The 14,767-nt window shown below is 41.7% G+C and overlaps 1 protein-coding gene across 2 annotated transcripts; it reads left to right on the forward strand.

Annotated features, from left to right (window-relative positions):
• Nucleotides 1–190: 190 nt before the first annotated feature.
• LOC119029185 (mycbp associated protein) lies at nt 191–14,460 on the forward strand. 2 transcript variants are annotated; one of them, XM_037115838.1, is made up of 20 exons: nt 191–374; nt 1,668–1,789; nt 1,944–2,064; nt 2,453–2,559; nt 2,884–3,067; nt 3,704–3,792; nt 3,984–4,134; nt 4,843–4,952; nt 7,153–7,280; nt 7,629–7,737; nt 8,309–8,501; nt 8,651–8,838; nt 8,931–9,077; nt 10,542–10,640; nt 10,824–10,948; nt 11,088–11,215; nt 11,294–11,442; nt 13,186–13,365; nt 14,160–14,284; nt 14,365–14,460. In XM_037115838.1, exons 1-19 carry the CDS (start codon nt 323–325, stop codon nt 14,247–14,249), a joined length of 2,472 nt encoding a protein of 823 aa, XP_036971733.1. In that variant the 5' UTR covers nt 191–322; the 3' UTR covers nt 14,250–14,284; nt 14,365–14,460. The 2 variants fall into 2 exon arrangements, with proteins under 2 accessions (XP_036971733.1, XP_036971742.1); XM_037115847.1 differs by having other exon boundaries at nt 14,160–14,272; nt 14,353–14,395.
• The last annotated feature ends 307 nt before the right edge of the window (nt 14,461–14,767 follow it).

The following is a 14,767-nucleotide window of genomic DNA, read 5'->3' on the forward strand; positions in this document are numbered from 1 at the left end:
ATTTACATTTGAAGATTAAGATCGCAGACGGCAGTTAACCGGGGAAAGCACAGTCGATGAGAGTGAAAAGCTTTTTATTAAAATAAACTACATTTGTTTTTCCAACAATGCATTTGGAGAGAGCGAGAGAGAGAGAGAGAGAGAGAGAGAGAGAGAGAGAGAGAGAGAGAGAGAGCTGCTCGGCCGTTTTGGAGCGTCCGTTGCCATGGTTACGGCATACCACACTAGCAGTTAGCTTGCTCGTTTAGCACAGATAACTTTCGATAGGCTACACAACGTTAGCTGGCTGCTAACTACTGTTTTTTAACGACTTTTAGACAAAATGAGCTGCGGTGAATCACCGAAGAAGGAGTTAGGACTTGCAGGTCACCCAGGTCAGCTACAACCATGAGTCTCTGTACTTCAACTCTGTCTGTATTTCTGTTTGGAGGCTAAGTGTTAGCCACAGTACTGCGATTAACCAACCTGCTCCTCCTCTTCCTTTATCAGTAATGCAGTCAAGTAAAAGCCCATAGGCCTTATCATCAAAATAGGCCTACATATCCACGTAAATGTAGCCTATTTGTCATGCACGTGAGATTAATATATAAAGAGATACATTCACTTTTAACAAGGCTACTACTTCTAGCAAGTAGAGCATATTAATCATTAGATACTAGGCTAGTCTGAGAATCCCCCCCCCCCAGGGATCAATACAGTCTTATTTGATCCTAACCTGTAACAATACATCTAAGCATATTTATTGATTGTAATCTGTGATGAGAATATGCAGAGGAACTGGTAACGTTATTTAATGAAACAAACTGCACCTTTGTCAAAACCTCTAAAAGATCCACAGCAGACAGAAAGACAACTGGATGACTGAGAACCTTCATCAACTTATTTAATACATGTTAAAAATGTACCTCAAATCAGCATTTAAGAGCAGTATCTCTGTAAATGCAGCTCGCCTACTTAGATGCCTTCCACAACTGTTTTCATATAGTCAGCGTAGGAGGCAACACATCCATGCTTTTGTGGATGCCTGAAACCAGAGGAAGGAATAACCAAATTATAAATAAGTAAATATGTCAGTATCATGCAAAGATGTATTAAAACGCTGCAGCAATATCTTTCCTCAAAGGCCAAGGGCATTTCTTGCCTCCTGTGAAGCAAAGCACTCATATAATATTCTACACTCTAATAATCTGAACCAAGTCTGTGATTGAAAACATGCAGGAAACAAAGTGAAACACAAAAAGCCAAGGACTCATGATGGTTGTTGCTGTGGCCATGGAAACCATAATTAGGCCTGGTGTGACAAAGAGAATTTAACAGAATTGCATAACCATGTCAGTGTTGCCAGGTTTTACTCTTTGGCTCAGTGAGTGAGTGTGTGTGTGTGTGTGTGTGTGTGTGTGTGTGTGTGTGTGTGTGTGTGTGTGTGTGTGTGTGTGTGTGTGTGTGTGTGTAAGTGTGCGTGTGTGTGCTTGTGTACAATGAAGTTTAACCTCTTTTCACTTTTAAAAGGTTAAAATCAGGACATCACTAAGATGAATCATCATAGTCCGTTTTTCGAGATACAGAGAGAGAGAGAGAGACAATCCTTTTCAGTATTCTAGCACCCAGTTTGTCATGGCCTGTTAGTCACACACACACACACTACGTTGTCATTTTCTTTCCTCCAGAACACAAGATATCAGAACCATCAGAGCAGGTGTACATTCTGAGTGATGACCAGTCCAAGAACTTTACTCCTAAAGCCGAGGATTCCCAGGCTCTGGCTGTTCACCCCCCTGACCTTAAGAAAGTAAACCTACTTCACTCATATGCACTAATTTACCATTTAACAGAAGATTGTTTTTCTCCCTAAATGCAATATAAATCATGTGTGTGACATGACATCAAGGTACTTTCTTTTAAAGCAGTAGTACATGCAACTGAGTATGTGATTATGACCGCAGCTTCATATACCAAGGCCACCGAAGGGCCGTCAAAAACCAGTGCTCATGGCTCGTGCACATAAGACACAACCAACTCATTCATTGAACCTGGACCCTGAATCTCTACCTCCAGACTGCACAGGTTATTTGTTTTCCTTCGTCCTCATGGACAATAACATACTGTACAGTAGCATATTGAAAGACATCAACACAGTCATTATATGCATTCTTATAAAAATACATTTTAAATCAGTCATTATCTTCTTACCCTCATGCCAGTGGAAGTTCAAGTTAAGTTTTGTAGTCCACAAAACATTTCTGGAGCTTCACTGCAACACAGTGTTTGCAGCTCCACAAAATGTTTTGTGGGCAGCAAAATGGAAGACTTTGCATCAGAATGGGGGGGGGGTAGATAATGATTGAAGTTTCATTTTGGGGTGAACTGTTCCTTTATGGCTAAAATTGCTTTTACCTCTGTCTCTTGGATTGTTTTTTGTTTTGTTTTGTCTCCCATGCTCTTCTCTTTTCAGGGTCAGAATGGCTTCGGTTTGATGACCAAGGCATGGTTCTTCCACATTGCATCCTGGGTAGTTTAGAGGATTTCAGAAGTTATCTGGAGGCCAAAGGGATGACAGAGGTGCTTTCAGAACACAAACACTGTAATGGGTGAACATTTCAAAAGATGATTAATTTTGAAAATATAGTATTTTAAAAAAAAAAAATCAAACAATGGCAGTGAAGGCTCTGTAACTGCAACTGCAACTGATGATTGTTTTCATTATTGATTATTCCGCCAATAGTTTTCAACAATTAATTGATTAATCTCTGAAACTATGAGAGATCTCAATTTACTTAATCAGTGAATCTTGGCAGCTCCACTAACAACTGTGCTTGAAGATCAATTCAAGTAATTAATGAATTAATCACCTCTGGTTCCTTACATCCTCCCTCCACTGTCCAGTTGTTAACGCGAATACCAAAGTCCCAGAGAGATCCACCATCAGAGACCCCAGGGTGGCCTCCCTCTGAGGCTGTGGAGAATGAGCGTGGGCTCCCCTCTGGCCACAGAAATATCCAGAGTAATGCCCTGCAGCGTTGGGACATACATATGATGCAGCGCAGACGTCAGCAGGGCCTCTTATCTGGTGAGATGATTGGAGAGCACAGTGACCTGCACCAGAGAGAGATCAAATTAGCATCGTTATTACAGCCTCAACCTGTACACAACAGCAGGAAACATGAGGGAAGCCACAATAAACTCTCTTACCTGAATTTATATTGACTTTAGCCAAACTAGTGAACTGACCAGAACCACGAGCATCACATAATAGACATACTTGTACCTGAATCAGGTGTTTATATACAAGCCTCATACATGCGTAATCTCAAAATAGGTGTCTCATCTCAGTTAAGGCAACATTATGTAGAAATTGCCTTTTTTTATTTTTACGCGATTTGGCACCCCCCACAGTTTCAGTTTCTGAGTGCTATACCACTGTCCTAAATACAAATCCCAGGTCTATAACAACTTATGAGAAATGTAGGTGCCAACTATAAACAAAACTCATTATATCATAACAATGTTAGTGGCTGTGGCTGTTACAACACTGTACCATAAATGAGATTTTGAAGCTGAAGGTATAAAAGTTGCATAGTGTTGCTTTAAAGAGCAAGCTATCTGCACATTTTAAAAAGATATGTATTTGGTTCACTCACTATGCTTTAATGTCTTATCGCTGTCTCTGTTCTTTCTGCTGCTCTGTTCACTGTCATCGTTGAAGACTTGCTCGACAGGCCAGCCGAAAACTTGCTGATGAACCATGCCAACCGTGTCAGAGAAACTCAGGAGCAGAGGGAATTTATAATCCAGGTAATGCCACTCATCCACTCTGGATATGTATGACAAACATTTGCTTTCTCTGGTCCACTTTGTCTTTAGTCATCTGTTGGATTCATTTCTCATACATGCTATTGTTCTCCAATCGCTAAAAGCTCTAAAGCTCGGTTCTAATTTTCTCTGAAGCGTTTTCAGTCACTTGCGACTTTTCTTCGATGTCTCAGGGTCACCCTGTGGGCATTGACTTTGGGAATCTCCGCCAGTGTTCTGAAGATGAAATGGGAGGCATCACACCCACTCTGCCTCAGACAGAGAGGGGCAGATGGGAACCTGTCACACATGTGACACAGCCGAGCAGCACACGCCAGGAATCAGGTACACACAGACGCCTACAGTACACCGTGTTGAATCTCTGTTCTTCCGCCTTGTTCTTGAACGCGTCCCTTTTGATTGTGTGTTCACCTGAAAGCTAGCGGTGTCCAAAAAAAAAAGAAAGAAGAATAACGCTCTGTGAAGTGACAGTTAAGCCATCCACTTCTCCCTCTGATGACACATTTTTAACAACCACACTTGGCATCAAGTAACCTGACATGCCAGATGGTTTGTTACACCGTCTGGGAAACCGTCCTTGTAAAAATCCTTGGCTGGTGATTGGATGAACCATCTGTCTATAACATGATATCAGTCTAATTTCAACCAATCAATGCAATCAATAAAAATATCAATCAATGGTTATGTGGGCAATAAATTGTGCCCACATAACCATTTAAATGGTCGTGTGGACCTCACATCAAAATGATATAAAATAGCACTGAATAAATATTGACCATATGTGACCATTGTGGTTTGGTCACAAGCCTGTAAAGATGGATTCGCTAGACCACCTGATGACCACCTGATCCTCAAAATCCAGCCACTTCATATGGTAAGGCAATGAGGGTGATCCAAAAACATCTTCCAAGAGGATTGTTAAAATTAGGAGAAGGTAATGCAACCTGAAGTGGATGTGAATGTTTGCATCCGAACTAGGAAAGACAATAAAAGCTACTGTGTTCTCAATGCCGGAAACGTTTCATCCTGCAGGAGGAGAGGAGACTCTGCGCCAAGACTCTCAGACTTTGGACCAGAGTGAGCACATGCATCACCAGTGCCAGGAGCTTGGAGAGGTCCTTCAGGATGTGGACAGCAAAAAGGTAACACAAGCATTGATACTTTAACTGTGAATGCTGGTTTTGCTCAGTAGCATTTCAAGTTCATAAAACTGGTCCTATTACACCTCAATAATAGGCCCCTGTATTAAAGCCAATGCTCTCTGATGAGCTTTAAAAACTGTAGAGGGTTGATTGGACAAAGGTTTTCTGCTAAAGTTGGACCAATATATAGTCTGAGCCAAGTGCTACAGTTAATATCATGTACTGTATGTGTAACAAGAGACTGCAGGACAGGATTGTGTGCAGCATGTTTTGAGGTATTACCACCAAATTGACACCATCAAAAGTGTGTTGAATCAGCTATTAGCAGTTCCTTACAACAAGTGCAGTAAGTTCTTTAACACAAATTATGAACTTTGTTTCTGTCAAGTTCAAGGCACATTCAAGGCATCTGCCCTCAGCAGACTCGTAAGAACGAGACTCATTTTGTAAGTCTCAATCTGCCTTATATCAGATCTGATAATTTGCCAGGTCAATAATGCCACCGCCAAACCATCACTTAGTATAAAGTATAAAGTATACATACTTGTAAATGCATGTTCATAATTACAGATCTAGATTGCACATCGACACAAACAGCCAGTCATCGGACCAATTGTCCAACCACACATCACGCTGAAGCTGGTCACACCCTCAGGACACTCTGTCTCTAGCTGCTGGAGCTGCTCATGATCACTTTCTTCACAACAGCTTGAGAACACCCATCATCGGCCACACTGTTCTTGGTTTTCTGTACATGGAACAAACTGCATCACACGGGCAAGGCAGACAAGCAAATGCACAAGCACGCCCACGCGTATACACACGCTTTCAGGCACCAGGGCGAAAAACACACACAGAAGGGCTGGTCACAATACTGTGGCGAATATGTGATGATATAATTTGATTACCTGTAAAACACACACGCATAATGAGATAGTAAATTAAGCACCATGGTATAAACATTCTGTGTTTAAATACATCCTAACACAGCAGCGGTACAGTTATGAAATCTTGAGCGTGACCACTCATAGAGTAGCACTGCTGAGGTCTGTGGACTAACAGAGCCCAGGAGAAGGGACCGAACGTGCCTTACTGCTCTGTCCGCATCACAATGACTCCATCAGCAGGGGTAGGAGGTTCTGGCATAAACACTTAAATAAATGAATAAATAAATCTGCACTTCTTTGCACAGCCAGTTCCCAATAAATCTTATTAACACTCCGAGGAACAGGTGCTGATGATGGGAAGTCTTATTCAAATGACTTCCTCTCACTATTTCTCCTTCTCTTTACACACACACACACCCCTGAAAACACACACACACGCACGCATATTTGACATAAGAGGAATTGGTGGCTGTCATGCTGGAGGCTCGTGATGCTGAGGTGATTTGAGTTCTGAAGTGCCTTCTGACTAACACACAGACAGAGACAGATTGTCCTGTCAGCAGCCAACTTGTCTGTTGCTTTGTTGCAGACAAAAAGTGAGACGGAAAGCCCAGTGGAAGGGAGGAGAGAAAGGAAATCAAGTCACGAGTGCTACAGTGGAGAAGTTTGAAATACAGGAGAAACTAGTGGTGTTGTGATTCTGACAGCTATGATATTGTTAGAGTATCGAATTTGAATTTGCAAAGATCAACAGATCACTGATTTTATGACCAGAAAAACCTGACAATTACATTTCCATTTTTTGCGATATGTACGAGTTGTTTTATACCTGCAGCGTGACTTTGTCCTGGTAGCTTTTTGGGGCAGTAACCCTCATCTAACTGTCTGACTGAGTTTTACTGAGTACATTGACTCAAGTACTATACTTAAGTACAATTTTGAGGTTCTTGTACTTTACTTGAGTATTTCTATTTTTCTGCTACTTGATACTTCCACTCCACTGTATTTTGGAGGAACGTGTTGCACTTTAACTCCACTGCATTTATCTGATAACTTTAGCTACTAGTTACTTAGCAGATTGCAGTCTGCATCTGAGACAATTAGCACTTTTTATAGTGTATTTATTTTATCAGCAATCTGAATAAACACTGATTCCAATAATCAGAAAAATGATAAATATTTCCTAATTTTCTCTCCGGCTGTACTGCCTGGATATGAGAGACCAGGACTTACATACATATCTATTGAAGTTGGACTAAAATGCTTTTCAACTACAGGAACCAGCTGACTTGTCTGTGTCACTTTGATTACAGACCATCTATGCACGGGAGTCGATTGGCTTAGGCAAGCCATGCACTTTTGTCACACTGTGTCGTAGTCCCTCACTGGAAAAGGAAGAAGAGAAGAAGAAGGAGTACAAGGAGACGAAGAAGGCGAACCTGTGAGGAAAAAAATGTTGATTATGTTTGCCATACTTCCTAACAAAAGTTACATTTTTCTAATTGGAATAAGTGGAAAATGGGCCAGTAATGCTGCTATATATACACACATTTATGTCAATATGTGATTGGGTTCGGGACTGTTGGTTGGACAAAAGGTGCAATTCGTAGAATCTGGAAAACTGGGATTAGCATTTTTTCACCTTTGTTTTAACCTATTGTTGACTCAACAGTTAATCTTTGATGAAAATAATCATTAATTGCAGCAGCTAAATTGTGTCACTGATAATAATAGCATACATATTCATATTGTCTAACTTGTGGTTCCTCTGTCTCTCTGTCTTCCTCAGTGATCCACTGGCACAGTATGATGATGTTTGGTCAGACACTCTACCCTTTCCTGCCTTGAGGTTCTGTGGTCTGCTTGCTCCCTGGACTGGAAACTCTACCACTAACCAGGTACAGAGCGTCCTTTAATCACTATGGCTCCATACAGCTTGTCCAGGGTATTCCAAGTATCCAGAAGCTCCAAGATTGATTTGTTGAGTGCATCTTTACATCAATCAGGACTAAAGAAGAAATGACTGGAATCGATTGAAGCCTTTTTTCCTTTGGTGGGTTGAAAGTGAAAGTTACTAGTGTGGCCCAGTCAAAGAGGAAACATCCAAAGTGTTATTTTCCTGCACAAAGTGTCACTCTGCCTGTCATGCTCTGATGAAAAATAAGTAGTAACTGGGGATTCTACATATTAAAAGATCATTTTCACCTCACAACATGTAAAAACAGTATAAACAGTCATTTATATTAATTATTTGTATAATTATGTTTTAGAATTATTATTATTAAAACCAGAAACTGTAATCTTCAGAGTGATGACTATAACATGACTCTGCTGGAAATTACCATAATGGTGAGCTGTTGTGGTAAACATACTGTACAAAACACAGTCTTTGCTTTGCTGACTTTTGCACTTGAGTCCTGTATTGCTTTGAACTGTCACACGTCTCTTTCTCCTGCGCTCGTGGATCAGGGAGAAGTGGGAATCAGTGCCACAGTAATCTTTGAGACCCTGACTGGAGAAATTGCCACAACCCACCTGGAGCTCCACAATGAGGGCAGCACAGCTATCTACTACAGCTGGCAGCAGCTTGTCGTGCCATGCCACTTTCCTAACCTGCGGTCACAAAGAAAGACTTTGTGCTTCCACTTCAACTCCTCCTCTGGTAACAAACAAACATAATCAGACACCTGCTGGCACCACTCTTGCGTCACACGTTGTTTGTCCCTGTGTCAGCCCGTCACCCTGTGTCTTTCAACCAGTGCTCAACCAGCCTCTCTGCTTTTTATTTTGCTCCCCCGCTTCCAATCCAAGATGTGATCCTTCCAGGTGATACCAAGCGGATGGTGTTCATATTTAAATCAGAGACGCCGGGCATCAAAACAGAACAGTGGCAGCTTAATACCCACCCCGTGTTGCTGCAAGGAGCCTCCATACAGGTCACATTGAGGGGAGTGTCGCTGTACCAGGACAAAACTGCAGACCAGAGGCTCTTCCTCGAGGTGCCGTACAATTAAACTGTGTGTCTGCTGTTAACGCTTTTGCACAAACAGACACCCATATGTGTTTTTGTCTGTGTTTCTTGTGTGTGCAGACGAAGCTGGAAAAGATAGTGGCAGTGAAACAGTGTCGGTCGATTGTGTATGAGATGCTACGGGGGGTCCACAGCCCAGAGAGACCCAGCTCTCCTGCAGAACTCTACATCACTGAAGAGCAAGAGTTTTTAAGCAAAAACCCCAAGGTTATTCTGACTGATTCAGCCACTCTTTTAGTGATCAGTGACGTCGTGGTCTTACTTTGTGCAAACCCTCCTTGGAGTTTGTACAAAATATAAATATATCCAGTGTTGTCTACCGAGCATGACAACGCACAATTTGTAATTTTTTATTTCACATGTAGCTTGAGACACGTTGCTAATCATGCATCTGGGTGGCCTGGTTTCATGAGTCGCCGATGTTTCAGACATCTTTCATGGTTTAATTTATACCACCTCGGTCAGTGTGAGATGACCCAGGAAGGTGTTGTTCCTCTTTGACAATTCTCTGACTGTGGGCAGGGGCACAATCAGCCCATCATGGCTGCCCCTTCGCAACCTGCTTTTAATGACTTCTGTTCTGTTCTGTTCCATTCATTTTGTTCGCCACAGTTATATTACTGCCATCGTAATTCATGACAGCTCATTAACCTATGATAGATCATAACTGCTCATATCTTAAATCAGGCACTACTGGCTCTGCACTGTACGAAGGGAAATATAAAGAGTTTATGTTGCCATGGCAGTACAATAGGAACTTGGCTTTAATTGGGAGGGTGATTAGTTTGATCTAGTGAATAAGTCTCCACAGCTACATTTGACAAAAAATGATCTATTATGCTGATTTTTACAGGATGGGCCCAGCATACTGTCCTGCGTAACAGTAGTTAGATAGCTAGCATTTGTGATGTTGACATCAGCTAGAGTTATTGACCTTAATATTAGCTGCAGTGTGCAACAAACTGACAACCACTGGGCGGGGGAGGAGTAAATCATTTGTCACCTTTATTTAGGTTGTCCCAGCACTGTGTAGAGGTTTAAATCGAGATTGATACTCTTCTCCAACATTTCACCAACAGATATTTTAGATATAGGGTGGTAGATGCTGAGAGTAAGCAGGCTAAGAGGTTGGTTAAACCTTGGATTGAACACACGTATGTTTATGGTGATGAGGAAAAATACCAGTTTATTAATATTTGAGAAAATGCAAGGACTGACATTGGGCAGTACCTTTTTTAAACGTCAAGTGGGGAAAATATTGAACCGGGGTGGGTAAATATGGCAGAAAGCCATAGATGTGGAGGTAATGATTGGAAACAACATAGGAAAGTGTAAGCCAACATAAAAAAATACGATCTTTTATTATAGCCCATCTCACCTGTAAATGGAATATTGGGTGACCTTTCTTTTCAATGTCACATCTGTCATCATCAAATATTAGGATGATTACAGCTCTCTTAGCTGTTGCTCATATTACACTACAAAAGGCGGCGCACATATTTCTTCTCTTCCCTTGTGGGGAGAATAACAATAATGACATGCATTACAGTTGTTAGATGAGCATAACTAACAATGGCAATCATCATTCTGGAGCTTGACAGCAAGTTCTGTTCATTGTGGTCTTGTGGTCACATGTTCATGCTTTTGTTACTGCCCCATCAATTATTTTAGTTGCAGTACCGTGATCAGCCAGTGGATGACCTGAAGAGGCTGTGGCAAGAGGTGAAGCCAGGACACATCTGGGACCTCTCTGTTAATACACTCCACCAGGTACAGATGATATGTATATGTGATGCTTAGACAGTATGTGTAGCAGTGAATTTAGCTGATTTATCGATTCAGCATGTTATATGGTTGTTGAATGCACTGTGTACACATATGTACATTTTTATTTCATGATGAGGCGTCAGAGACGTAACATATTTGTCCATTCATCTGTTCCCCCTACGTAAGGTTCTGCTGTCCCTGCCCGAACCAGAGTCAGCTCAGGAAACGGGTCTGGCCCAGCTCAACTCTCTGCTTCTGCAGCTTTGTGATCCTACTGAACCGACACATCATCTAACAGCAGCAGCTGTGGGGTGAGGCATCAACACACATGAGTCATGTAGCATCTTTGTTGTAGCATCTTGACAGCTTTATACACACACCCAAGCTCCTCAGTTGCACACCCAGTGTGGTGAACATACAGGTTATGGTGGTGTGTGGTGCCCCCTGCAGGCTGCAGCTGTGGAGGAAACTGCTGGACATGATGGTTAGTCAGGCCATGTGGCTCAGAAAACTTCTGGGCCTTCCAGAAAAAGACACATGGATCAATGAGGAGGAGGAATCCCAAATCTCTGATGCTGGTGAGATTTAGACTTTCTTTTAAGACACAGGAGGATTTTCGGATTCATGCCGCTCACACCTGTGTTATTATATCACAGATATGGCCGACAGCAAAGACGATGACGATAAGAAGAGTGAGAAAAGGGGGGGAGCAGCTGCTAAAGAGGAGCGGAGGGGGTCGAGGTCGAGATTTAAAGATGTCAACAAAGGAGAGTCCAAGTCAGCAACAAGTGAAAAATCACTGGAGGTGAAGGGAAAGTAAATGTGTTCCTGTAGCCGATCATATAATACAAGATGGGACAAATATTTTGACACTTAGTGGCAGCCGATTCTAACATATTTAGATTATGAGCATGAATGAAATATCATGTATTGTAAGACACAACACATCACTTCAGCTGGGTTTCATGAATCACCACTTCAAACAAGCCACCTACAGCCTGGTTCTCATTATTGCATACACCTACAATGTTATGTCATACAGGCCAGTTTTCTAAAACAAAGAATGGAGGGGCACCTTTGCCACAAAATGCAACTGTGAAACCAGTATTTTTAGTGTTCGAGGCTAATTCATGCACAATCAGGAGACAAGGTAAATGGTAATTTATTGGTCATTACACAACACAAGGTTGCAGAATGAAATGAATTTTTTTTGCAGTTATGCATGTACAATTATACATCAACATGCAGTGCATCTTGTGAATCTGTGTCAGGGTGTATGTCAGCAGCAGCAACATGATGCTGAGGATAATGTGGTCAGCATCATCATATTAAGAGTTTGACATCTGGGGAACACTGTCCACAAGCTGTGACTGTGTGTGACCAACAAGCATCAACGTTGAAAACACAGTGTCCACCTGTCCTTGTCCAGCAGGTGTAGTCCTGCGCTCTGTCGGCCTAGGACACAGTCCACCATCGGCCCCAACAGTTTGATCCGAGAAGTTGTGGTTGGGACATTCTCTGTGGGCACAACATTCTCTGATTTCACGTTGTTTCGCGAGAAATTCCTGGGAGCAAGTGTGTGTTCGTTGGTGTCTGTGTGTGTGTGTGTGTGTGTGTGTGCGTGTGTGCGTGTGTGTGTGTGTGTGTGTGTGTTGCAGCGTTTTGTTTCCCCAGAGAAAGTATTTCAAAGTATTTCAATGTGGCCAGTCATGTCTCATGTCAGTGTGACTGGGCAGGTGAGATAATGAGTAGAAAATGTCACTTACAGCAGCCGTTCATTTGAATGCGGATGATTGTTTTCCTGCGCCCATCGTCATTACAGCCACTTTGCATCGTCCTATTCACAAATCTGAATTTCAGCAACTTTTCATAGTCAGCACAAAGACCGAAGAATATTAATGAGGAGGCTGACTGTGACATTCAAATAGACACGAGATGCTGCATCCTGGTGGCAGAAACAACCCCTTTTGGTCTTCTTGGACGTGTAAGATCTCTCTTCTGATGCTTCTATTGTCAGCCATCAAAGGCAAAAAAAAAAAAAAAGGATTTGAGATTAAATTTAGAAATAGGCTGGAGACACAGTTTTGTCCATATTTTGCTGAGTGATTTTCTCCTCTGTGTGATGGTTGAGTCATGGTAGGTACAGCCTTATTACTCACAGGGTACCATGGTAACTGAGCACTGCGTGAAAACGTGCACCTGCTCTCCAATTGTGTGCCCATGGTGTGAAGTAATAGCACTCAGACTCGTCCAAGCCATCTGTGGTGCACGCGCCCGCACATACACACACACACACACACACACACACACACACACACACACACACACACACACAGCTATACGTTAAGTCAAGCAGCACAGGACATAACAAACGGCTTGAAGTATGTGGGAGGTCATTTCAATTACGTATGACGCATGCATCCACTTATCAGCCAAACCAGTGTCAACTCCCCAGCGGATACTCCACCGCCATTCATCGGCAGTTCACACCAACGCATTTCTCTCTTTCTAACTCTGTCCGTCTTCTATCCATCCATTATGTGAACAGGACAGCAGAAAGAAGGGCAAAAGAAGGGATGAAGCGGGGAAACACACGATGAAGAAGCAAGGGCAGGAACCGGCCTCGCTGACCGACACACGTGCAGAGAGCGCCCGTCCACAAACTCCTGATGACCCAAATGTTGAGCCGGGGCTGATGGTCATTTACACGAGGCTCCTGCACAAAAAGGCAAGTCTTTTTGTTTATCTTTTCATGCGGTTTTTATTTTTTCAAATTTTTCAGGACACCAATTTTGAGTACCACTCAACCTGTGAAAACACTTGTAAACTAGAATGGCACTCAGCGGCGCACATTTGTCAGAAACTGAAACGCTCTCTGAACTTTCATCTCTTTACATTCTGTTGATAAATAAATTTTGAATACTTTAAACTAAAAATCTTATATATTGCACTTTACAAGAAATGTCCTGGATATGTCCCTTTAACCCACATGCATACAAAACATGTATTGGGTCCATTCTGGGCTGTGATCCATCGTCCATCCAAGTTTTGTGAAAATCAGTTCAGTAGTTTTTGTGAAATCCTGCTCACAAACCAACACAGACAGGGGTGAAAACATAACCTCCTTAGCGGATGTAAATGTCTGGAGGAGTTTTCGACAGTGTGTTGTTGTTTAGGTGTCATCAGGATCATCTCGGGTTAGGTTTGTGACTGGCATTACAGGAGGAGGTGGACGTTAAAAAGAAGTGGCCATTTAGACGTTATCCTCCTGCAACATGGAAACTGTAGTATCCAGTTTCTATACAGCTTTGATCTATATTAGTGATTAAACTAGTAGTATTTTACTAGTGATTAAAAGTGAGATCGTCTCGGCCATTGTTACTATTTTTTACCTTTCTTTTATTTTTAACTATCTCTCCTGTGTCCCTCGAGTACTCTTTTAGATTGTCCCAGAGTCTTACATCCTGTGGATCAGTAATCTATATATAGAGAGAGAGATTTTTTTTTCTGTCTATCTGGCAGGTTTATGCTCTGATGGAGGACCTGGTGGACAACATGTGTGACCTGCTTGATGAGCCTAATGAGGGAGATGAACAGGACACACACTATTAGGACCCAGGCACAGAAGCCAGTCAATATATATATATATATATATATATATATATATATATATATATATATATATATATATATATATATATATATATATATATATATATATATATATACACTAAATGTAATAAAATGTGTCACATAGATTTCTCTGTTTTTACCTAATATTGTTCAATAAAACTCTTTGTTCCTCTGGCACAGTGGATCTGGAGTAACGTTTGTTCATTCATTTGTGTTATTCACTCTTTCACACTCATCACCAGTGCAGAAGAATTATTCAGCTTTAAAGTCAAAGTACTAATAAGACACTGTGTAATACTGAACTACAAGTTAAAGTCCTGCATATCCAAAACCATGTCAGATGTCAGAGTAGCAGTTGTTCAGTGTTGTGACAGTGTAGCCAATACAGGAAGGGTTTATTTTAAAAAAAGAGTTTTTTTAAAAGAGTTCATTTAGCTTAAAGGGACACTTTGTAGTTGGGATGAAGAAATTCAAAGTCACACAATTTGGAGACCTTC

The sequence above is a fragment of the Acanthopagrus latus genome, chromosome 1 (assembly GCF_904848185.1).
Source record: "Acanthopagrus latus isolate v.2019 chromosome 1, fAcaLat1.1, whole genome shotgun sequence".
Classification (NCBI taxonomy): Eukaryota; Metazoa; Chordata; class Actinopteri; order Spariformes; family Sparidae; genus Acanthopagrus; species Acanthopagrus latus.